This window comes from Talpa europaea, assembly GCF_964194135.1.
Source record: "Talpa europaea genome assembly, chromosome: X".
NCBI lineage: Eukaryota > Metazoa > Chordata > Mammalia > Eulipotyphla > Talpidae > Talpa > Talpa europaea.
The window spans coordinates 769,868-788,944 of record NC_140081.1 but is presented as its reverse complement, the minus strand read 5'-3'; the positions used below and the strand labels follow the sequence as shown (position 1 = coordinate 788,944).

General features: G+C 52.7%; 1 protein-coding gene across 1 annotated transcript in view; it reads left to right on the top strand.

Moving 5' to 3' along the window:
- Positions 1 to 19,077, top strand: part of ARSL (arylsulfatase L) — a gene marked incomplete at both ends in the record, with an annotated part of 22,106 nt that extends 3,029 nt beyond the window's left edge. The window contains 10 exons of the mRNA XM_084258173.1: positions 9,789 to 9,831; positions 10,555 to 10,704; positions 12,051 to 12,172; positions 12,986 to 13,108; positions 13,449 to 13,872; positions 15,055 to 15,191; positions 16,016 to 16,150; positions 17,022 to 17,184; positions 18,172 to 18,293; positions 18,719 to 19,077. Coding sequence (XP_084114299.1) covers positions 9,789 to 9,831; positions 10,555 to 10,704; positions 12,051 to 12,172; positions 12,986 to 13,108; positions 13,449 to 13,872; positions 15,055 to 15,191; positions 16,016 to 16,150; positions 17,022 to 17,184; positions 18,172 to 18,293; positions 18,719 to 19,077 — 1,778 coding nt within the window. The remainder of the gene's footprint in view (positions 1 to 9,788; positions 9,832 to 10,554; positions 10,705 to 12,050; positions 12,173 to 12,985; positions 13,109 to 13,448; positions 13,873 to 15,054; positions 15,192 to 16,015; positions 16,151 to 17,021; positions 17,185 to 18,171; positions 18,294 to 18,718) is intronic.

The following is a 19,077-nucleotide window of genomic DNA, read 5'->3' as shown; positions in this document are numbered from 1 at the left end:
CAAGCATTTCTCTCCCGCAGCGGAAACCTAAACAGCAATTAGGCCAACCTTTCATCCACCAACAGTGAGGCCACCTGGGTGTTGGGGGACTGAGCCGGGGCACCTCTCAGGGGCTGAGGGGGTAATGAGGTCGGCAGGCCCACATCTACCTGCATAAAATGGGCCACAGGAGCAGAGCAGCTGGGGTGAGCTCGTAAATTCAGGCCCGGCCTCTGCGCTAATTAAAATGTGTCTGTCAGCATGTGTGAGCCAGAGGCTCAGGCTGTAGCACTAGGCCAGAGTCTCAATCCCATAGCACTGACCCTCCTTGTGGGGCGTCCCATGCACGTGGGGGCTGAGCAGCCCCCTGGTCTTCACCCACCGATGCCAGTGTGGGTGACAATGAAAATGCCCCCAGACTTGCTGCATGTTCCCTGGATGGCAAAGTTGTGCCCTTTTATGAAATAGACAAGTGGGTGGATGGATGGATGATGGATGGATGATGGATGATGGATGGATGATGGATGGATGATGGATGGATGATGGATGGATGATGGAAGATGGATGATGGAAGATGGATGATGGATGGATGATGGATGGATGATGGATGGATAAATGGATGGATGGATGGATGCTAGTTGGATACGTAGAGGCATAGATGATGATTGATGATATATAGATGATTGGTTAATAATTAATAGAAACATAGATAAATGATTGGTAGATGCTAAATAGGTGATTGTTAAATAGAAAGAAGACAGATTGATGACATAGTGATTGATCAATAGATGATCGATAGGGATTATAGATTAATTGATAGATTGATGATTGATTAATAGAAAATGGATGAGTGAATATACCCCCAGATGATGGGTGGGTGAATGGATGATAGATAATTAATCGGTAGGTAGTAGATAATGGATGGATGGATGGTCGGGTAGATAAAAACATAGATCCATAGATAATGGATGGAGAGAGAATGGATAGATGACAGGACAGATAGATGATAGATAGATAGATAGATAGACAGACAGACAGACACAGTCCCCCATACTAAGGTCCAGGGTCTCTAATCCCACCCACATCCTGATGTCAGCACCCGCATCCTGACCCTCTGGGTGAGGGTGTCCCGTGCAACATCCCTGTTCCTCACCCTCCAGACCCCAGGAGCAAGCCCTCCCCGGGGTGACCCCCAAAACAAATCAGGGCTCGGACTTGTCACTCAAAGACATGCTCCTTCGGCCTCCAAGCCCAGCGACTCTATTCTGCTTTGTGTGAATCATCAAAAGGAAACAGCAGCTTCCCCGGGGCTGTCTTTTGCCCCTTTGCAATCAGACGGACGTGAATAAGCTGGACTGAGACTCTATTATGAGGCTCCCCACTGATGCCCGGGACCCCTCAAGACAGTCCCATAAATTCCAACTTCCTCCCAGTTGCCTGATGCTCAAAAATTGCTGGAACATTTATTCCTGTCATTTCAAAACAGAACCCCCAGCCACGTGGAAAATTGAAACTATCTGTTATTCAAAACCTTCTTTTTTCCTGACAATGACCATAAAGCCCACGTCCCCCAGCCTCCGATTCTACGCTTTTCACCAAGAAAACCTGCACTAATAAAAATCAGTTAGAGTCGTCGTGAAGCGAATTCCCCCAAGTGGAAGCTGGTGTCTAAATCTGCAACAGTTCATGCGACACGTCTTATATTTTCATAATATCATGTTTCGTATTTAGTATTTATTCACTCGCTGCAGTAGCACCAGGTGCATAAACCCCTTCAGGGATTAAAACCGATCGCAGGCAAAATGCTGACGTTCACCAACCCCCCCGTGCAGATTTTATCATTTTCCTACTGACTAATTGTCCCCGATCCTCCACGCACCTGCTTCCTTAATCTCCCCGAGAAGATATTTATTCTCAAAGCCATGAAATACGCGGCAGACGGCGGGATCTGTGCGCCCACAGCCGAGCGGGATAGACACCCTGTGGAATACTACGCAGCAGTAACAAGGAACAAACGTTGCTACAAGCAAGACTATTCACGACTCTCAAAAATGATCCATCCGTAGGCGAATCCACGCGACAGATCAAAGAGTAGAGACCGTGTGACCCCACACAGAGGAAACTCCGGACACTGGAATAGGACAGGCATGAGAAACTCAAACCTTTTACCCCACAGAGCACCAGGAGAATCAGAATCCCAGCGAACTGAACAAAATCTACTTACTCGAGAGAAGATATTTCTCCGGCTCCTACATTTGTAGACACTGATTTTGCAACTCCCCGGTCCTGCCACGGCCCGAAGTCACCGTGGTCGTGATTATAATTAAATATATATGTGGGGTATCAAGTTAGGACCCGGCTGAGCTCGGTCAATTATTTTTATATGTCCACACGGCCTACGGTGACAGCCGCTGGGTAGTCATTTAGGGGCGGCCTCTTCACTGGCAGTAAACGCTCGGATATAATTAAGGGGGTTGATTGGATGGGATTTCTGCCAGGATAATTTTCTTAGAACTTAACCAAGGACTCCAAGGAGGCTTTGAAAGGAGGGAAGAGGGAACAGAACAGGTGAGTTTTGGGGGGACGACTGGATACTTTCCAGGGTGACGTCCGTCTCGTTGACTACGGCATCTTGCAAACATGGCCTCGGGGCCCTCGGTGTCCACTGAGACTCCTGAGGGACATTTGCAGCTGTGCTGGTCCCCACACCCAGCCGTCCTGCACTCGAGGCTCACGGAGCCGTTCCTCAAGAGATGACACATGTGCCTTTTCTCAAACCCGCAGATGAATGGGTGAACCAACCCTCACACAGCCTGCGGAATACTACGCAGCAATGACAAGGGACATGCGGTTGACACAATCGCAACCTTCATGGATCTCAAAGCTGACCAAAAAGGCAAAAATAATGACAGATACAAGGGTAGATTGTACGAGCCCACGTATGTGAAATTCTAGAAAATGGGGTTTTCCACGTAGGGAAGCCTCACTATGTGGAGATAACCGTGGGAGTGGGGACAGGTGAGCAGAGAGAGCCACGGAGGATTGCCCTGAAGACGACCGATGACAAACCAAGCTCCAGCACATCTTGCGCCAAAGCTCAGTCATTTCTGGAACCGCCAGGGGCTACCCGGGAAGACGGTCGTATTTCAGGGGTGTCCATTTTCCCATGGCCGCGTATGTGGCTTTTAAACAATTCTGTTGTCCTCACCCCACGTCTGTGCTGCAGCTCAGGCTGGTAAATCCCAACTCCACTGTGAGGTATAAGAACAAATGCAGATTTGGGGGGGAAATCTTTAAAAAAAAAAAAAAAAAGGACCAATCAACTGAAAAGAACCAGGGGAAAGCCCTAGAGAGGAAGACCCTTTTCTTGTGGTCGTGGTTGAATTAACTCATCGATTCATTACAAAGGAATATAAAAGCCAGAGGGAAAAGCAGAAAGCGGGGGCGTGAGGATCCACTGTCCCTCAGGGTGGGGAGCGCAGCAAGGGGACAGCGCAGCAGGTTGCAAAATCACTACGGAGACCAACAACGAGTGCACGATTTTGTGGTCTGTTCCAGATCATTCCCGTGACCCCAAATGAGTCCCCATCCCATTCAGTCATCCCTTCCCCCTCCTCCCTGCTGCCCCTGGTGGTAACAAAATGACTTCCTTGACCACAAATGTCTGTGGTTGCTTTAATGTGGGCATTTTCCTTGACCACAAATATCTGTGGTTGCTCCAATGTGGACATTTTATAGAAACGGGGTTCTACAACACTTGTCTTCTGGGTATGGCTCTGCTCAGCAAGCTTTGGGGTTTTGGGGCTCATCCAGATATAGGATACATAAATATTTCATCCTTTTTCATGGCTGAATACTACTCCACTATGTAAACAGATCACAAAATTTACCCCACATGGATCAGCTAATGTGGGCCTTTTGTAGAAACGGGGTTTTGCAACAGTTGTCCTTCTGGGTATGGCTCTCTTCACCAAGCTTTGAGGTTTTGGGGTTCTTCCAGATACAGCATGCATCAATACTTGGCCCTTTTGAATGGCTGAATACTACTCCACTGTGTAGACAGATCACAAAATTTACCCCAAATGGATCAGCTAATGTGGGCATTTTATAGAAATGGGGTTCTACAACACTTGTCCTTCCAGTTATGGCTCTTTTCACCAAGTTTTGAGGTTTATGAGGTTTCGGGTTCATCCAGATATAGGATACATCAATACTTGATCCTTTTTCATGGCTGAATACTACTCCACCGTGTAGACAGATCACAAAATTTACCCCAAATGGATCAACTAATGTGGGCATTTTATAGAAATGGGGTTCTACAACACCTGTCCTTCTGGGTATGGCTCTGTTCACCAAGCATTGAAGTTTTGGGGTTCATCCAGGTATAGGATGCATCAATACTTGGCCCTTTTCGTGGCTGAATACTACTCCACTATGTAAACAGATCACAAAATTTACCCCAAATGGATCAGCTAATGTGGGCATTTTATAAAAATGGGGTTCTACAACACTTCTCTTCTGGGTATGGCTCTGTTCACCAAGCTTTGAGGTTTTGGGGTTCTTCCAGGTACAGCATGCATCAATACTTGGTCCTTTTTCATGGCTGAATACTACTCCACCGTGTAGACAGATCACAAAATTTACCCCAAATGGATCAACTAATGTGGGCATTTTATAGAAATGGGGTTCTACAACACTTGTCATCTGGGTATGACTTTTCACCAACCATCGAGGTTTTTGGGTTCATCCCGGTATAGGATGCATCAATGCTTGATCCTTTTTCATGGCCGAATACTACTCCACTGTGTAGACAGATCACAAAATTCACCCCAAATGGATCAACTAATATGGGCATTTTATAGAAATGGGGTTTTATAACACTTGTCCTTCCAGTTATGGCTCTGTTCACCAAGATTTGAGGTTTCGGGTTCATCCAGATATAGGATGCATCAATACTTGATCCTTTTTCATGGCTGAATACTACTCCACCGTGTAGACAGATCACAAAATTTACCCCAAATGGATCAACTAATGTGGGCATTTTATAGAAATGGGGTTCTACAACACTTGTCATCTGGGTATGACTTTTCACCAACCATCGAGGTTTTTGGGTTCATCCCGGCATAGGATGCATCAATGCTTGATCCTTTTTCATGGCCGAATACTACTCCACTGTGTAGACAGATCACAAAATTCACCCCAAATGGATCAACTAATATGGGCATTTTATAGAAATGGGGTTTTACAACACTTGTCCTTCCAGTTATGGAAGATTTGAGGTTTTGGGTTCACCCAGATTTGAGGTTTTGGGTTCATCCAGATATAGGATGCATCAATACTTGATCCTTTTTCGTGGCTGAATACTACTCCACCGTGTAGACAGATCACAAAATTTACCCCAAATGGATCAACTAATGTGGGCATTTTATAGAAACGGGCTTCTACAACACTTGTCGTCTGGGTATGACTTTTCACCAACCATCGAGGTTTGGGGGTTCATCCAGGCATAGGACGCGTCAATACTTGATCCTTTTTCATGGCTGAATACTACTCCACTGTGCAGACAGATCAGAAATATAACCCCAAATGGATCAAAGACCTACGAAGCCCAAACCATCAAACTCTTAGAAGAAAATTCAGGGACAAATCCTCAGCGTGTCCGACGTGGCCTCGGTTTCTTAGCTGTGACACCAAGATTCAAGGATTCAAGACGATAAAGAGAGACAAGTCGCTCCATTTCCCTCCAGTGGACATTTTTAAACGTGTGTGCGTTGAAGGACCCAACGGAGAGAGGGGACGGCACGGGAGAATGATTTGCCAGCCCTGCCGTCACTGCTCCTGCATTCAAGACGCCCGGGCAGCTCGGCCAGGCAGCACCCAGCTGTGCGGACACTTGCGCTGACACCTTCTGGCGGGGTCAGGAAGGGCAGGCGTCAGGGCAGAAGCCCGTCAGGCAGAGGGCCTGGTGGCCGAGCACCTGAGCCTCACTTTCCTGCACCGGCCACCCCCAGAATAGCCGCCCTCCCGTCCTGCCCAGCTGCATGTGACCACAGGCCCCTCCTGCCTCTGAGCTCCAGTTCCTTGGTAATCAGGAAGGGAGGGAGGGAGGGAGGCGTGAGGGATCCCCAGTCCCCGCTGTGACACGGAGGGTGGGGCCAGCAGGCACCGTCCCTGCTCCTTGTGAGCTCACACCCCGTCCACACCCCGCCCACACCCACGTCCACACCTTGGCTACCATCCTGCTGTGTTCAGACGTCCATGTCCTGCGACCTGGCCATGCCCCAGCCCCCGGGAGCTTCCACCAGCATCTCAGCCTTTAATCTCCCTCCTGGGGCAGCACCTGCCCTTGGGGCCCCCCAAAATAAGCCCCAGCAACACCCCCCCCAGGACTCTTGAGGCTGTGCAGAGCGAGGAGACCCCAGCTTTTAATTAGCAAAGAAGCATTTCCCCTGCTGATGTTGTTGGGAGCCCAGGTCCTGGCTCTGAGGCACCCGTGCCCCCAGACAGTCAGGAAAATGTGGGAGACAGACCCCCCCCAAAGCCGGCACGGCTGAGCTGCCGGGCTCGGTCATAACCAACACAGGGAGGCCCAGTCAGGGCCGCTCTCCGCCTCGGTATGTTCTTTCCGAGCGGACGCCGCGGACGCCGCAGAGGAAGGAAAAAACAGCCTTAAGACTTTCAAGATGACCCGCGGCCGCACCTCCCCCTGGGCACAGCAGTGCTGGCCGCTCTGGCCTCGGCCGGGCCACCGCGGCGTGAAAGGGTGACTGTCCTCCCGGCACACGTGTCCAGCCTGCGTCCGTCCTCAGTGTCTGCAGGGAGGGGAGACACCGCGGCTCCTCCTCTGACCCGAGCCGGCTCCCGAGTCCCGGTCAGCAGCTGCCTGGAGACCCCGCCGGCCGGCGCTGGGGGCTGGTAAGTGACCGGCTTTCTGGGGCTTCTGCTGCGAACTGGACGGGACTCTCGGGACGGTTTCTGGCCCTCGGGGGAGGCTGTGCCGGGGAGCCTTGGCCAAGTCCACGTTGAGGCTGCTCCGTGGACAGGAGCTGAGTACCAAGGGGGAGTCGGGGATCCCTCCCCCCCCCCCCCCCGCACAGAGAGGGTCACTATTTGCGACCGGGGCGCCTGGGCTGAGCACAAGCTGGGCTGCAGGGGCTGCAAGTCTGTGCCCCCCTCGCGCAAGAACAACTTGAGTCTCAACTTGAGTCTCGTTGATCTGCCCCCGGGGGTCAGGGCGAGGCGGGCAGCCAAGGCGGGCAGCAGCCTCTCGGCACCATCTTAGAAGCAACTTTCCTGAACAAAAACTGACAAGATGTGAGAGACGCCCCAGCTGCTGGCAGCTCCTCCAGCGGAGAGCTGGCCGGCGCGGGGCGGGGAGGCGTGTGGGGACAGCGGAGCCACGTCCTGGCCCTGCGGGCGGAGGCTGGAGGCGGCTGGGGCTCGGCGGGGCCAGGCGGGCGGGCGGCCAGGCGTGGGCGCTGGGCTGGGCGGGCAGGAGCTCCCGTCTGCAGAGAATCAAAGGCTTCTTTGTGCCTCCGCCAGACTTTTCTTTCTCTTAACTGCTGAGTCTGAGCCTCCCTGTCTGGGCAGCCCCGGGCCGTGGCGGTCTTGCTGGGGGATTCGCTGCTGCCCCCTGGCCAGGCTCCCCCAGGCCCCGGGATGGACGGAGCCCGGCTCCCGCAGCTCAGCTGGATTTACCAGCCCCCTCCCAGGCCCCCTGCACCATTTCCAAAAAGCAGCTCTTGCGTTTTACAGAACAAAGCACTGGGAGCCTCTGCTTTTGCCCCAAACCCTGCAGGTTCGGCTCAGCAGGGGCCGCGGGTGTGAGGCCTCCCAGATCTTATCCTCCTGGGCGGGCGGGGTTTAGGGTCTGGGGCTTTTGTTAAACAAATGGTGCGGATCCTGTTCCCCCTCCTAGTAAATTCCTGCAGCTTTGGAGATGCCAAAATGGTCAGAACCCTTGGTGGGAGTTCAGGCCCCGGAACAAAGCTGGTGTTTATCTCGGCAGCTGAAGGCCCTGCGGGGTTCTCTGCAAAGCCCGGATGTGCCCTCACCTGCGCCAAAGCTTCCTGCTAAGTCACATCCAGCGACTGGGCTGGATTTCTTCCCCGGTGGAAGTCGGGAAGCTCAGCCCTGCAGCACCCCCAGCCTCGCCTCCTGGGGCTTCCTCCTTCAGCCGCTGCAAACCCCCAGCTCCACCCAGGGAGGACCCTGCAGGTCGGCTCCCTTGGGGGTGCTCAGAACAGGCCCCCAAGATGGTCAGAACAGGTCCCCCAAGATGCTCAGAACAGACCCCCAAGAGGCTCAGAACAGACCCCCAAGATGCTCAGAACAAGCCCCCCAAGATACTCAGAACAGGCCTCCCAATATGCTCAAAATGGACCCCCCAAGATGCTCAGAACAGTCCCTTAAGATGCTCAGAACAGGCCCCCCAGGATTCTCAGAACAGACCCCCAAGATGCTCAGAACAGGCCCCCAAGATGCTCAGAACAAGCCCCCCAAGATACTCAGACAGGCCTCCCAAGATGCTCAGAACAGGCCCCCCAAGATGCTTAGAACAGACCCCCTCCCCAGGGGCTTGTGGTTTTAAGTTGTTTTGAGGGAAAAGCAGGCAGAGCCGGGGGGCTGGCAGGGTCTGCTCCTTTCTTTCTAAGAGGCCGGCAGAGACCAAAGGCCACCCCATTGTTCAGTCCCCTGGAGCTGCCGCTGGCTCTCGGCAGGGGGTGGAAAGGCCATTCAGGGGTCACAGCAGGGGGGGGCTGTCTGTCTCCTGTGTGCCCAGCTGGGAGGGGTCACCTTCAGGCCTTGAAACATTCCAGTCCCTGAAGGTGGGGAGGGGTTCAGGAACACACCTAGAGGGTGTTCTGGCACTCTCTGTGGGATCGGACCCCACCTTTGAGGGCCCCAGCTCCCTCCTGTCCCTGAGAAACAGCCCTGGGGTAGCTCCTGAAGGGACTTAGTAGCTTGTCTGCTGGCTGGTCGGGAGGCAGCTCCTCCTTGGAGACCTTTCTAGCAAACGCCTCCCCCAGGCCCCACTCTCACAGAACCTGCCCTAAACTCCTAACTTCCTTAATTTCCATCTCCTTATTTCTCAAAGAAACACACATCCGTGGTGCGGGTAAGTTGGAAAAAGATGCTTTCCCTGAATTTTCACACCCAGACGTGACCATGTAACTCAGGCCTCTTTGTAAAGGTTCACTTTGCAAAGTTGTTTTCCAGAAAACAAGGCTAAAGGCGTTGAAATTCTCAGTTTGTCTGGTTTCTGCTCCCAGAATGATGGTAACTGAACCTTTAATGTTCACGGGGTCACCCCTGTAGAAAGCCGCAGAGGGTCCTCAGACCCTCAGAAGGCTACAAATGAACCTGTTCTATGACCCAGCAATTCCGCTCCAGGCATCTACCCAAAGGACACAAAAAGCAAATTCAAAAGGATCCTGTTGGTGCCCGTGTTGCTTGGAGGAATATTTGCAATAGCCAAGGAATGGAAACAACCCAAGTGCCAAGGACAGGAGAGTAGGGAGAGAAGACACAGTCTGTGTACACGGTGGAATACTACACAGCCATGAAAAAGATGAGCCCTTGACATTTGCACCAACATGGAAGGGCCTGGAGGGGGATGATGCTGAGTGAAGTAAGAGTTGTGTGATTCCACTCGCAGCAGATGCCGGGACTCGAGGGATTTATGGAGACTGAGTCCACGGTGGGGCACCGCAGAGAGAGTCAGCTTGGCTCCGCCACACACAGACCCACTTGTTGTGCAACGAGTCCCTTTTCTGACCATCTCACAGGGTTGTCTTCTTGTCTTGCAGGAAAAAGAGGGAACGAAGAGATGCCGGATCTGGAACATTCTTGGTAAGAGAGACCTGGGGGGCCTGTTGCTCTGTGTTTGCTCATGCATTTAGCTAAAGGGCCAGTGGCCTTGCTGCGTCAGCATCCGCCACGCATGTCAGGTCACTCACACAAGCCCCCACGCTCCGCTGAGAAAGACGGTCTCACACACAACATGGCCACAGTCAGAGCCGGGTGGTGAGGGCGATCGGGATGCCCCCAGCCAGGGTGGTGATAATTCTCCCCCAGTATCTCGGGTCAAGGCTGGGACCTCCAAGCACCCCAAAATTCCCACATACACCACCCACCAGTGGACCGGAAAGGTCAGATGTTGCTATCTTGATGCTCGTGTTTCTTATTTAAGGAAGACACAGGAGGAGGCGCTGGGTTGGGGGCAGGGAGAGCTTCTCTAGGGCCATCACGGACACCTTCCCGGTGAGTGTCTCAGAGACAGGACAACCTTCCGGAAATGGTTTTGTTGTCGTGCAAATGCCATAGACACTGTCATTCTCCAAAGATCACATCTCCCTTTTGCGGGGAGCAATCCAGGAAGGCATCCTGGAAGAGGTGTCAGATCCCTCATAACTTCTCGACTCTGCCACATGTTGGCTGTGTGTCCGCGGAGCTGTGGGAATTGGGACCACAGCCACTGTCGGTGGAGGCGGAGCCGTGAGGTGCCCGGAAGGCTCTGACAGGACACAGCGATGGACGGGCCCCCGGCTGAGCTCCTCGGTGGCTTCTTTGCAGGAAGTGGCTGCCGGTCAGCGCCTGTCTGCTCCTGCTGTGCGTGTCCTCAGCGTGCCACAGCGTGTCCGGCTCCCGCCCCAACATCCTCCTTCTGATGGCCGATGACCTCGGCATCGGAGATGTCGGCTGCTACGGCAACCGCACCGTCAGGTGGGCAGAAAAGACTCGCTGCTTCCCACGACTCTCCCCAGCGCAGGGTATGGTGAGCCGTCCCCGCCGCTCCATGCAGCTCTCGTGACTCAGCCGTATGGTCACCTGCAGGGCCCAGCTCACGGGCCTGCCGGACACTGTGCCTGAGTCCCAGCCTCAGTGGCACCTGCAATGTGTGCAGGTCAAGGCTGGGACCTCCAAGCACCCCGAAATTCCCATATATGTCACCCACCTGATGGGAAATGAGGTGGCCTGACTGGGTCTCACCCGTGTGCTTAAATGGACCTTATCATGAGACTCAGCGGCAGGTGCACACAGGACATGTCAGAGTCCAGTTTTGGTGAGCAGGGTTGAGAGAGGAATTTGATGCAGTCGATGGAATTATTAAGAAATGACAGACGCACATAGAGTTGAAGCGGGAGCCAGGGGACGCCAGGGCTTTTATTTGTGTTGAAGGGCTTTCAGTGTCTGCTGAAACTTGTTTTCAGATTTTTTGTATTAATTATTAGACAATGAAGTGTTTTTTTCACAATTTGGCCATGTCTGGGCACACATTTCCTGCCAAGGTTTTGTGTAATTAGGTTATTTTGTTTTTTTTTTTAATCTAGTTTGTGATCCCACACATAGCTTTGTACACACAAGAAGGAACATCACAGTCTATGCAGGGGCCACTGTTCCGACCTGAGCTCATCAGTTTTTCAGCCATGACCTTGATGTTTTTCTGGTCTCTGTGCTGTGTGCCTCAGGGGTCTCCAACAAGAAAGGGGAAAACAGGAATAACTCAGGGAGAAAGAGAGAGATACATGGGTGACTGTTCCTACCAGGCCCTCTGAACTGGGACCCCAAAACATGCTGAAAACTGGGGAAAACCAAGCCCCCCCACCAAGACCCACATGTCTGATTATCCCAAGCCCAGCTACTGACTCCACCCTCAGCTCCCAGCATCCGCTCCTCGGTGGTGACGACTCTACAGGATTTGTCATCCTTGGTGTCTCTGGTCTCTTAGGTCTGGGGAGGAGGGGGTGTCCATAAACCTTGCTCAGGACATCCACTCCCCCAACACCTTGAGGTTAGATCTTCCCAAGGACACCAGATTCTGAATTCCAGATTGGCTTCCTTGGGGTGTTGATCTCAGCACCAGCAGCACGTGCTGGGAGCTTCACAGGTGATACTAGACTGCAGTGGACATTGCTCGGGTGGGTGAGGACACATGTGAGGCTCCTGCTTTGAGCTTCGGTCATCCCTGGGCACCCTGTGGGGTACTGGGCAGTGACCAGCAGAAGCACACTGAGGGAAATACCATTTGTTTGCTAATTAAGGAACAGTGTTCATGTTTTCCTCCACAGGACCCCCAACATCGACCGCCTTGCTGAGGATGGGGTGAAGCTCACGCAGCACATAGCAGCTGCGTCCATGTGCACCCCAAGTCGGGCTGCTTTCCTGACAGGCAGATACCCCATCAGATCAGGTTTGTCATTCCCTGTCCACCTGAGATGTTCTGGGCCCCAGGGATCAAGGTCCACTTAAGCCGGAGCTCCCCACCAAAAGCTGAGTCCCTTCCATGAGTCTTTATCGAACCAGGGGTCTTTTATGGTTTGGGAAAATCCCAGCATTCTCCAAGCTCCCGGGTGAGGATCTCTTAGCAATACAGGCAGCCTCGGACCAGGCTGCCCTCTCTCCTCAGACCGCAGCCGCCGAGGGGGTCTAGTACCTTCTCCAGCGCTGGCTCTTGACTCTCCTGCAGGACTCTAGAAAGACAATGACCTTGGATTCAGAATTGTGGGGTGAGACCCTGGCAGCACCAGGTCAGGATGCATTATACCCATGACCCCCAGCCTTGTCTGCACTTGAGACTATCTGGGGGGATCTTTTAGCCACCCGAACCCCGATTTCTACCCAGACCACCTGCAGTCATCATCGCTAAGCGTTATGGTGCTGGAATATTTTGAAGGTCTCCACACGATTCCAGAGTACAAATAAGTTTGAGAACCAGGGATTCTGTCAAGAGTGCTGTGAAGTCATCAACCATGTTGAATCATCAATCCTTTTTCATTTAATTCTCTTTCGTAATAGCCTAAACATAATAAAACAATGTCTTCAAGTAACTGATCATTTCTTTTGTGACCCAAAATGGAAGCCCCTCAGGCAATGGCATGTCAGATAGAAATTTTCCATTGCTTTGCGAATAATATCCCCCAACTATTCTGAATGACGTCAGAAGGAGGCTGGTGATGAACGTTGTCCCGTGGTTGTAACATGTCTTTGGCAACCGTTCTTCGAGGTATGGTGTCCAGCAGAGGTTACCGGGTTCTGGCGTGGGCAGGAGCATCTGGAGGGCTTCCTGCAAATGAGACAACGTTTGCGAGGATATTAAAGGATAAAGGCTACGCCACCGCGCTGGTAGGTACGTACATCGTTTTCACTGGTGGGGAGAGAATATTCAGCTCAAAATCAGAAATAAAATGGGTGTGATATAGGGATAATTTCAGGAGAGAGGGAGACCCATGCATTACAGAGAGACTTCTCACGGAATACCCCTTGGGACATCTCATGAGAGTCTCTGGATGGTGGGTGGGTGCCCTTGGGGTGGGGACAAAACACTTGGGTCTCACTCTCAGCCCCCAGGGATGACAGCAGGGAAGACAAGCGTCTGCCAGTGATGCCAGCGGAAAATCCCAACCACAAAACAACTACCCACCAAGTGATTGACCGGTCACTCTAGCCTCTTCTTTCTTGCCTTTTAGGAAAATGGCACCTGGGTCTCAACTGCGAGTCCTCCAGCGACCACTGCCACCACCCACTTGCCCACGGATTTGACCACTTCTACGGGATGCCCTTGTCCATGATGGCAGATTGTAACCAGTGGGAAATATCGGAGAAGCGGGTGGCTCTGGAGCACACATTCCACTTCTGGTTCCAAATCATGGCCTTCGCCACCCTCACGCTCACTGCCGGGAAACTCACCCGCCTCATTGGAGTCTCGTGGAGACCGGTCATCTGGTCGACCGCGGCCGCCATCTTGCTGTTCACAACCTCCTGTGCGTTGGGCACCCTGCTCGTTCACGCCGATTGCTTTCTGATGAGAAACCACAGCATCACCGAACAGCCCATGAAATTTCAAAGGACAACCTCACTGATGCTCCAGGAAGTGTCATCCTTTCTCAAAAGGTGATGGAAATGCTTTGGAGAAATATTCTGCAATGGGCGTTCGAACGGGGAAACAGCCCTGGCCCAGAAAGACATTTCTGGTGAGATGAGTGGCAGGTGACGTCCACTGGAGTCCCATTGCATTGTGTCCGTTGACACAAGGCACAGGTTGCTCGAAATTCGCTGCTGTCGCCTTCAGTCTTGGGGGAAGATAATGTCATCCTATAAACACCCTTTGACAACACAGACCATATCTAACATGAGAAATGCAAGCACAGAAAAGCCTTTACAGCAAAATCTAAATATTCTTAGACCCCCCCCTCATCTAGACAGAGATGTCCTGTTACTAATTTCAGATTGGACATAAATTTGAGTGACTGGAGCACTGATTTTGTTGCACCAAGAGGGAGACAATGAATAGCTTCTACTACATAGAGGCATCTCCTGTTCCCCCCGGGCGATCCAGTAAGGTGGGGATCCCCCCAGCTTGCCTGCTGGTGATAATGTGCTCACGTTCTAGAATATTCATTGGACTTCTGGAAGGAGCTGTGTAATCCGGGTCTGGTATGAGTGACAACTAGTCTTCAAATTAAACCCATTAAGTCTAAGACCTTGATCTTTGTCTCTAACTTCAGGACATAGATTCGATCATGAAAACCAAGAGTGCAGAGGGGGGCGATGCGGGGTTACCCAGATGGAGGAGAAAAAGTTTGCACGCGTTTCCACAATCCTGTAGTGTCCTAAACTTTCATAGTTGGAGAGAATTTGTCAAGAAAACTGAGGATGTGGTGCCATTTGAAGGTGACAGCGGAGGAGAAAAAACATACGTTGACGTCCTTGCGTGAAAGAGCTGCCAGAGCAGATGGGGCTCAACTCCTCCCTTCAGGTCTCAGCTGTCCGTAGAGTGAGAAAATGACAGCGTTTAGGATGAAAACAATCTACAAAACCGGGGCGGATCTTCCGATGGGCTTTAGAAAGGGAACGCCGGCCCCTTTGGAGAGGGGTCGCCGGGGGAGAAGGGGTTGGGCTTGGATGAAATAGGCAAAGGCGGGGGGTGGAACCAACATTCTCGGGGTGATCTTGATGTCCACAGATGTGTATTTACAGGGTTGTACCCCTGAGGACGGTGTGACCCCGCACCCCATGACTTCAGCTACAATATCTGAAAAAATAATGCCGACCGTTGTCACTTCTGATCTGTAGAAACAAGCGCGGCCCTTTCCTGCTCTTCGTGTCCTTTCTGCACGTGCACACCCCCCTGGTGACGACGCACAGCTTCCGGGGGCACAGTGCCCATGGCTTGTACGGGGACAACGTAGAGGAGATGGACTGGATGGTGGGTAAGTGCTCTGCCAAGCGCACCCCAAGAAGGCGGGAGAAGGGCGAGGGAGAAGCCACAAGGGGCGGGTTAAGGCGAAAGCTCGGAGGCGCAGAGGAGGCTCGAGTCTTGAGCGGGTCGGGTCGAAGCCACCACAGCATTTATCCTGACTCCCTGCACTTGGTCTCTGTCACAACGACGCCTTCGGTGGACACCTGGGGGGCAATACGACCCCCCTGGGGCGGGAAGTCTCGTCCTTCTCCCCCAGGTGAACAACAGTGCCCGGAGTGGCGGGGCTTTCTCAAGCTGAGTGACCGATCCTTCCCCGTCCAGGATGGGACTTCCCGGGGTGCGGCTTCCCGGGGTCCTCGTGGGGTGGACGGAGCGTGTCAGAGTCTGCAGAAGAATCGTGACGCGAGATTTCAGGGCAAATGCGCTTTCCAGACTCTTTTTAGAACACTCCCCTCGGCACAACCTGGGATTTGAATGAACGGTTGGGAGAAAGCCATGGAGGTTGGGAGAGTCAGGTGGCGGCCATCCCTCCACCGCCCTGCTCCATCGTAACCCTCTTCTGTCTCAATTTTTGAGCTTCCTCTATGTTGTCTGACGGGCCCTGTGCCCTCGGGGTGTCCCGGAGGCTTTTCTGGGACTGAATGGAGCATAAAAAGGCCCCTCTCCAGTCAAGGATGCCCAGGGGCGCACGGTTACACCGCTGCCCACGCCCTTTCTGCATTACCACTGAAGACTCATCCTCACGGAGGCTTCCAAAGTGCTAACACGCAGCAAATCACTGGGTCTAAGAGAGTCTTCCCATGGGGGCGACTCAAACTCACCCCTTCTTGGCAGGACAGATCCTCAGTACTCTGGACTCGGAAGGTCTGACCAACCAAACGCTTGTGTACTTCACGTCTGATAACGGGGGATCTTTAGAGGCCCAACTTGGAGACAACCAATATGGCGGCTGGAACGGCATCTACAGAGGTAAGAGAGCCCGTCCTAGCCTGTGGTCCCTGGTTTTCCCTTGCAGTCCCCAATCTCTCCACCCCAACCCTCCCTCTCAAGAGCCTTCACGTGCTGTTGACCAAGGACTTTGCTTTGTGAGGAGGGCAAGATTTTTTCTAAAATCTTGAAATCTGGATTTTGGGGGCCCAATGACTGGCATTGAGGATATGTACAGCCCCGTGCAGCCACCATCGCTCTTAATGACCAAACACCTCATCCTCTCGGAGAGAAGCTCGATACCCATTTGTGGTCACACTGCATTTCCGCCCCCTCCCAGCTCCTGGCAACTCTCAGGCACTGTTGTTTCTACACTGAACGTGTCCCACTTCTAAATATTTCATGTAAATGGAATCACGAATCCTATGCGCTCCTGTGGCTTCTTTCCCTCAATGTGATATTCTCATGGTTCATCCATGCTGCACCTGATCTCTGCACTGCCACCTTTTTCATGGCTGCATAATATTCCACCGAGTGAGTAGCCACCGTTTTATTGACCCACTCACCTTCCCATAGGCTCAGCTTAGAATCCTACCATCCAGGAGAGCTGACCTCCATAGTGGCCACGTTACAAGCTGCTGCCGCTAAGATTATCTCACGGGCCACAAAGATTCTTCAAGAACCCGCTTTGGCTTTGACCCTGTGGGTCCCCTGTTGAGCGTCTAGCCTCCGGACTGTCAGATCTTAAATTTCTATTTCCACAAATCCCTACCCTTGTGATAACGTGTCATGGCAGCAAGAGGGAGGATGGCAAAGAGCAGAGCCAGCAGCTTTTAGAACAAGCCGAGAAGGCGAATGAGCAGAGGAGCAGCCTCGCTGACGCTCCGTCCCAATTTTCCATTCTATTTCGCAGGCGGCAAGGGCATGGGCGGCTGGGAAGGGGGCATCCGCGTCCCGGGCATCTTCCGCTGGCCGGGGGTGCTGCCGGCCGGCCGCGTGATCCACGAGCCCACCAGCCTGATGGATGTCTTCCCCACCGTGGTGCAGCTGGGAGGCGGGATGGTGCCGCGAGACAGGTACAGAGGGCCCATGGGGCTCGATTCTCCAGACCACACACATGTGAAAGGTCCCCGTGGCTTTCCCGGGGTGGGGCTCCCCGAAACCAGCATCTACAGAAACTCTCCAGGTCCCAGCCACGCTCTAGTGGGGTCACAAGGCTGCGTCATGACTCAAAAGGTCCATGTCCCGATTCGTAAGGCCGCCCTTTTATCATAAGGGCAAGTGTGGTTGAAAAATCCAATAGTTCCTCAGGAGAAAGCATTTTGGAGGCAGTGGGAGGCCTTTTAGATCGTTCTAATGGTTCTTTTTAAAGACTATAGAAGATATTGGGGGAAATAGAACATAAAATTTTTTCATGATCTTGACAGCCTGGAGGGGATACAACATTTAAATCATGATGCAGATATTTGGCACATAATTTTTAACTAGGTTAATAGAATGTATAGCTGAATACATCTATGTCTAAAGGGATGGATGGACGGATGGACAGATGGATGATGGATGGATGATGGATGGATGGATGGATGATGGATGGATGATGGATGATAGATGGATGATGGGTGGATGATGGATGGATGATGGATGGATGGATGGATGATGGATGAATGGAGGATGCATGATAGATGGATGGAGGATGATGAATGATGGATGATGGATGGATGATGGATGATAGTTGATGGATGGATGATGGATGATGGATGGATGATGGATGATGGATGGATGATGGATGGAGGATGGGTGGATGATAGTTGATGGATGGATGATGGATGGATGGATGATGGATGATGGGTGGAGGATGGATGATGGATGGATGATGGATGGAGGATGGGTGGATGATGGATGGATGATAGATGATGGATGGATGATGGATGGAGGATGGATGGAGGATGGATTATGGATGGATGGATACATGATGGGCAGCTGGGGTCTCCAGTATGCTCTAGCCAAGGTGACCTTAGAGGTGCATCAAGGACGAACCCCATGTCCTCTTGTCCCTCCTCCAGGGTCATTGATGGCCGGGACCTGCTGCCCTTGCTCCTGGGGACACCCCACCACCAGCACCATGAGTTCCTCATGCATTACTGTGAGAACCTTCTTCACGCAGCCCGCTGGCACCAAGCCGACCGTGAGTGGGCTGGGAGGAGTGGCCACTGGCTCCTCACGGCTTCCTCTGCACACTCCCTCCTTCTCGCTCCTGCCAGTACCATCTGTTCCCTCACCCCAGTCCCTGGCACCAGGACCCCACTCCCTGCCTGTGGACTGGCCTGTTCTGGACATTTCCTAGAAACAGATCCCACACTGTGTGTCCGTCTGCGCCTGATTCTCTCCTTGAACATGATGTTTCAAGGCTCATCCATATCGTAAGCAATGGCAGAGCTTTCCCTTTTCACGGGTGCGTAATATTCCACACCCGGACGGACCATTTTCGTTAATCTTTCAGACTTGAAGGGCATTTGGCGGGTTTCTCCCCTCTGGCTGTTGTTCTCCATCACATGCTCCCCCACTGCACCCTGTTTCTCCAACCCTCTATGACTCTGACCTTCCCTGCAGGTGGAGCCACATGGAAAGTCCACTACGTGACCCCACGGTTCCACCCGGAGGGTGCAGGAGCCTGTTACGGGAGAGTGGTCTGTCCATGCTCCGGGGGCCACGTCGACCGTCATGATCCACCTTTGCTCTTTGACCTCTCCAGAGATCCTGCTGAAGCCCACGTCCTCACGCCAGACACGGAGCCCTTGTTCCATCAGGTGGTGGACACAGTCTCCCGGGCTGTGGAGCAACATCGCCGGACTCTCAGCCCGGCCCCCCTGCAGCTGGACAAGCTGGACAACCTCTGGAAGCCCTGGCTCCAGCCCTGCTGTGGCCCCTTCCCCCTGTGCTGGTGTGATGGGGACACTGACCCCCAGTAA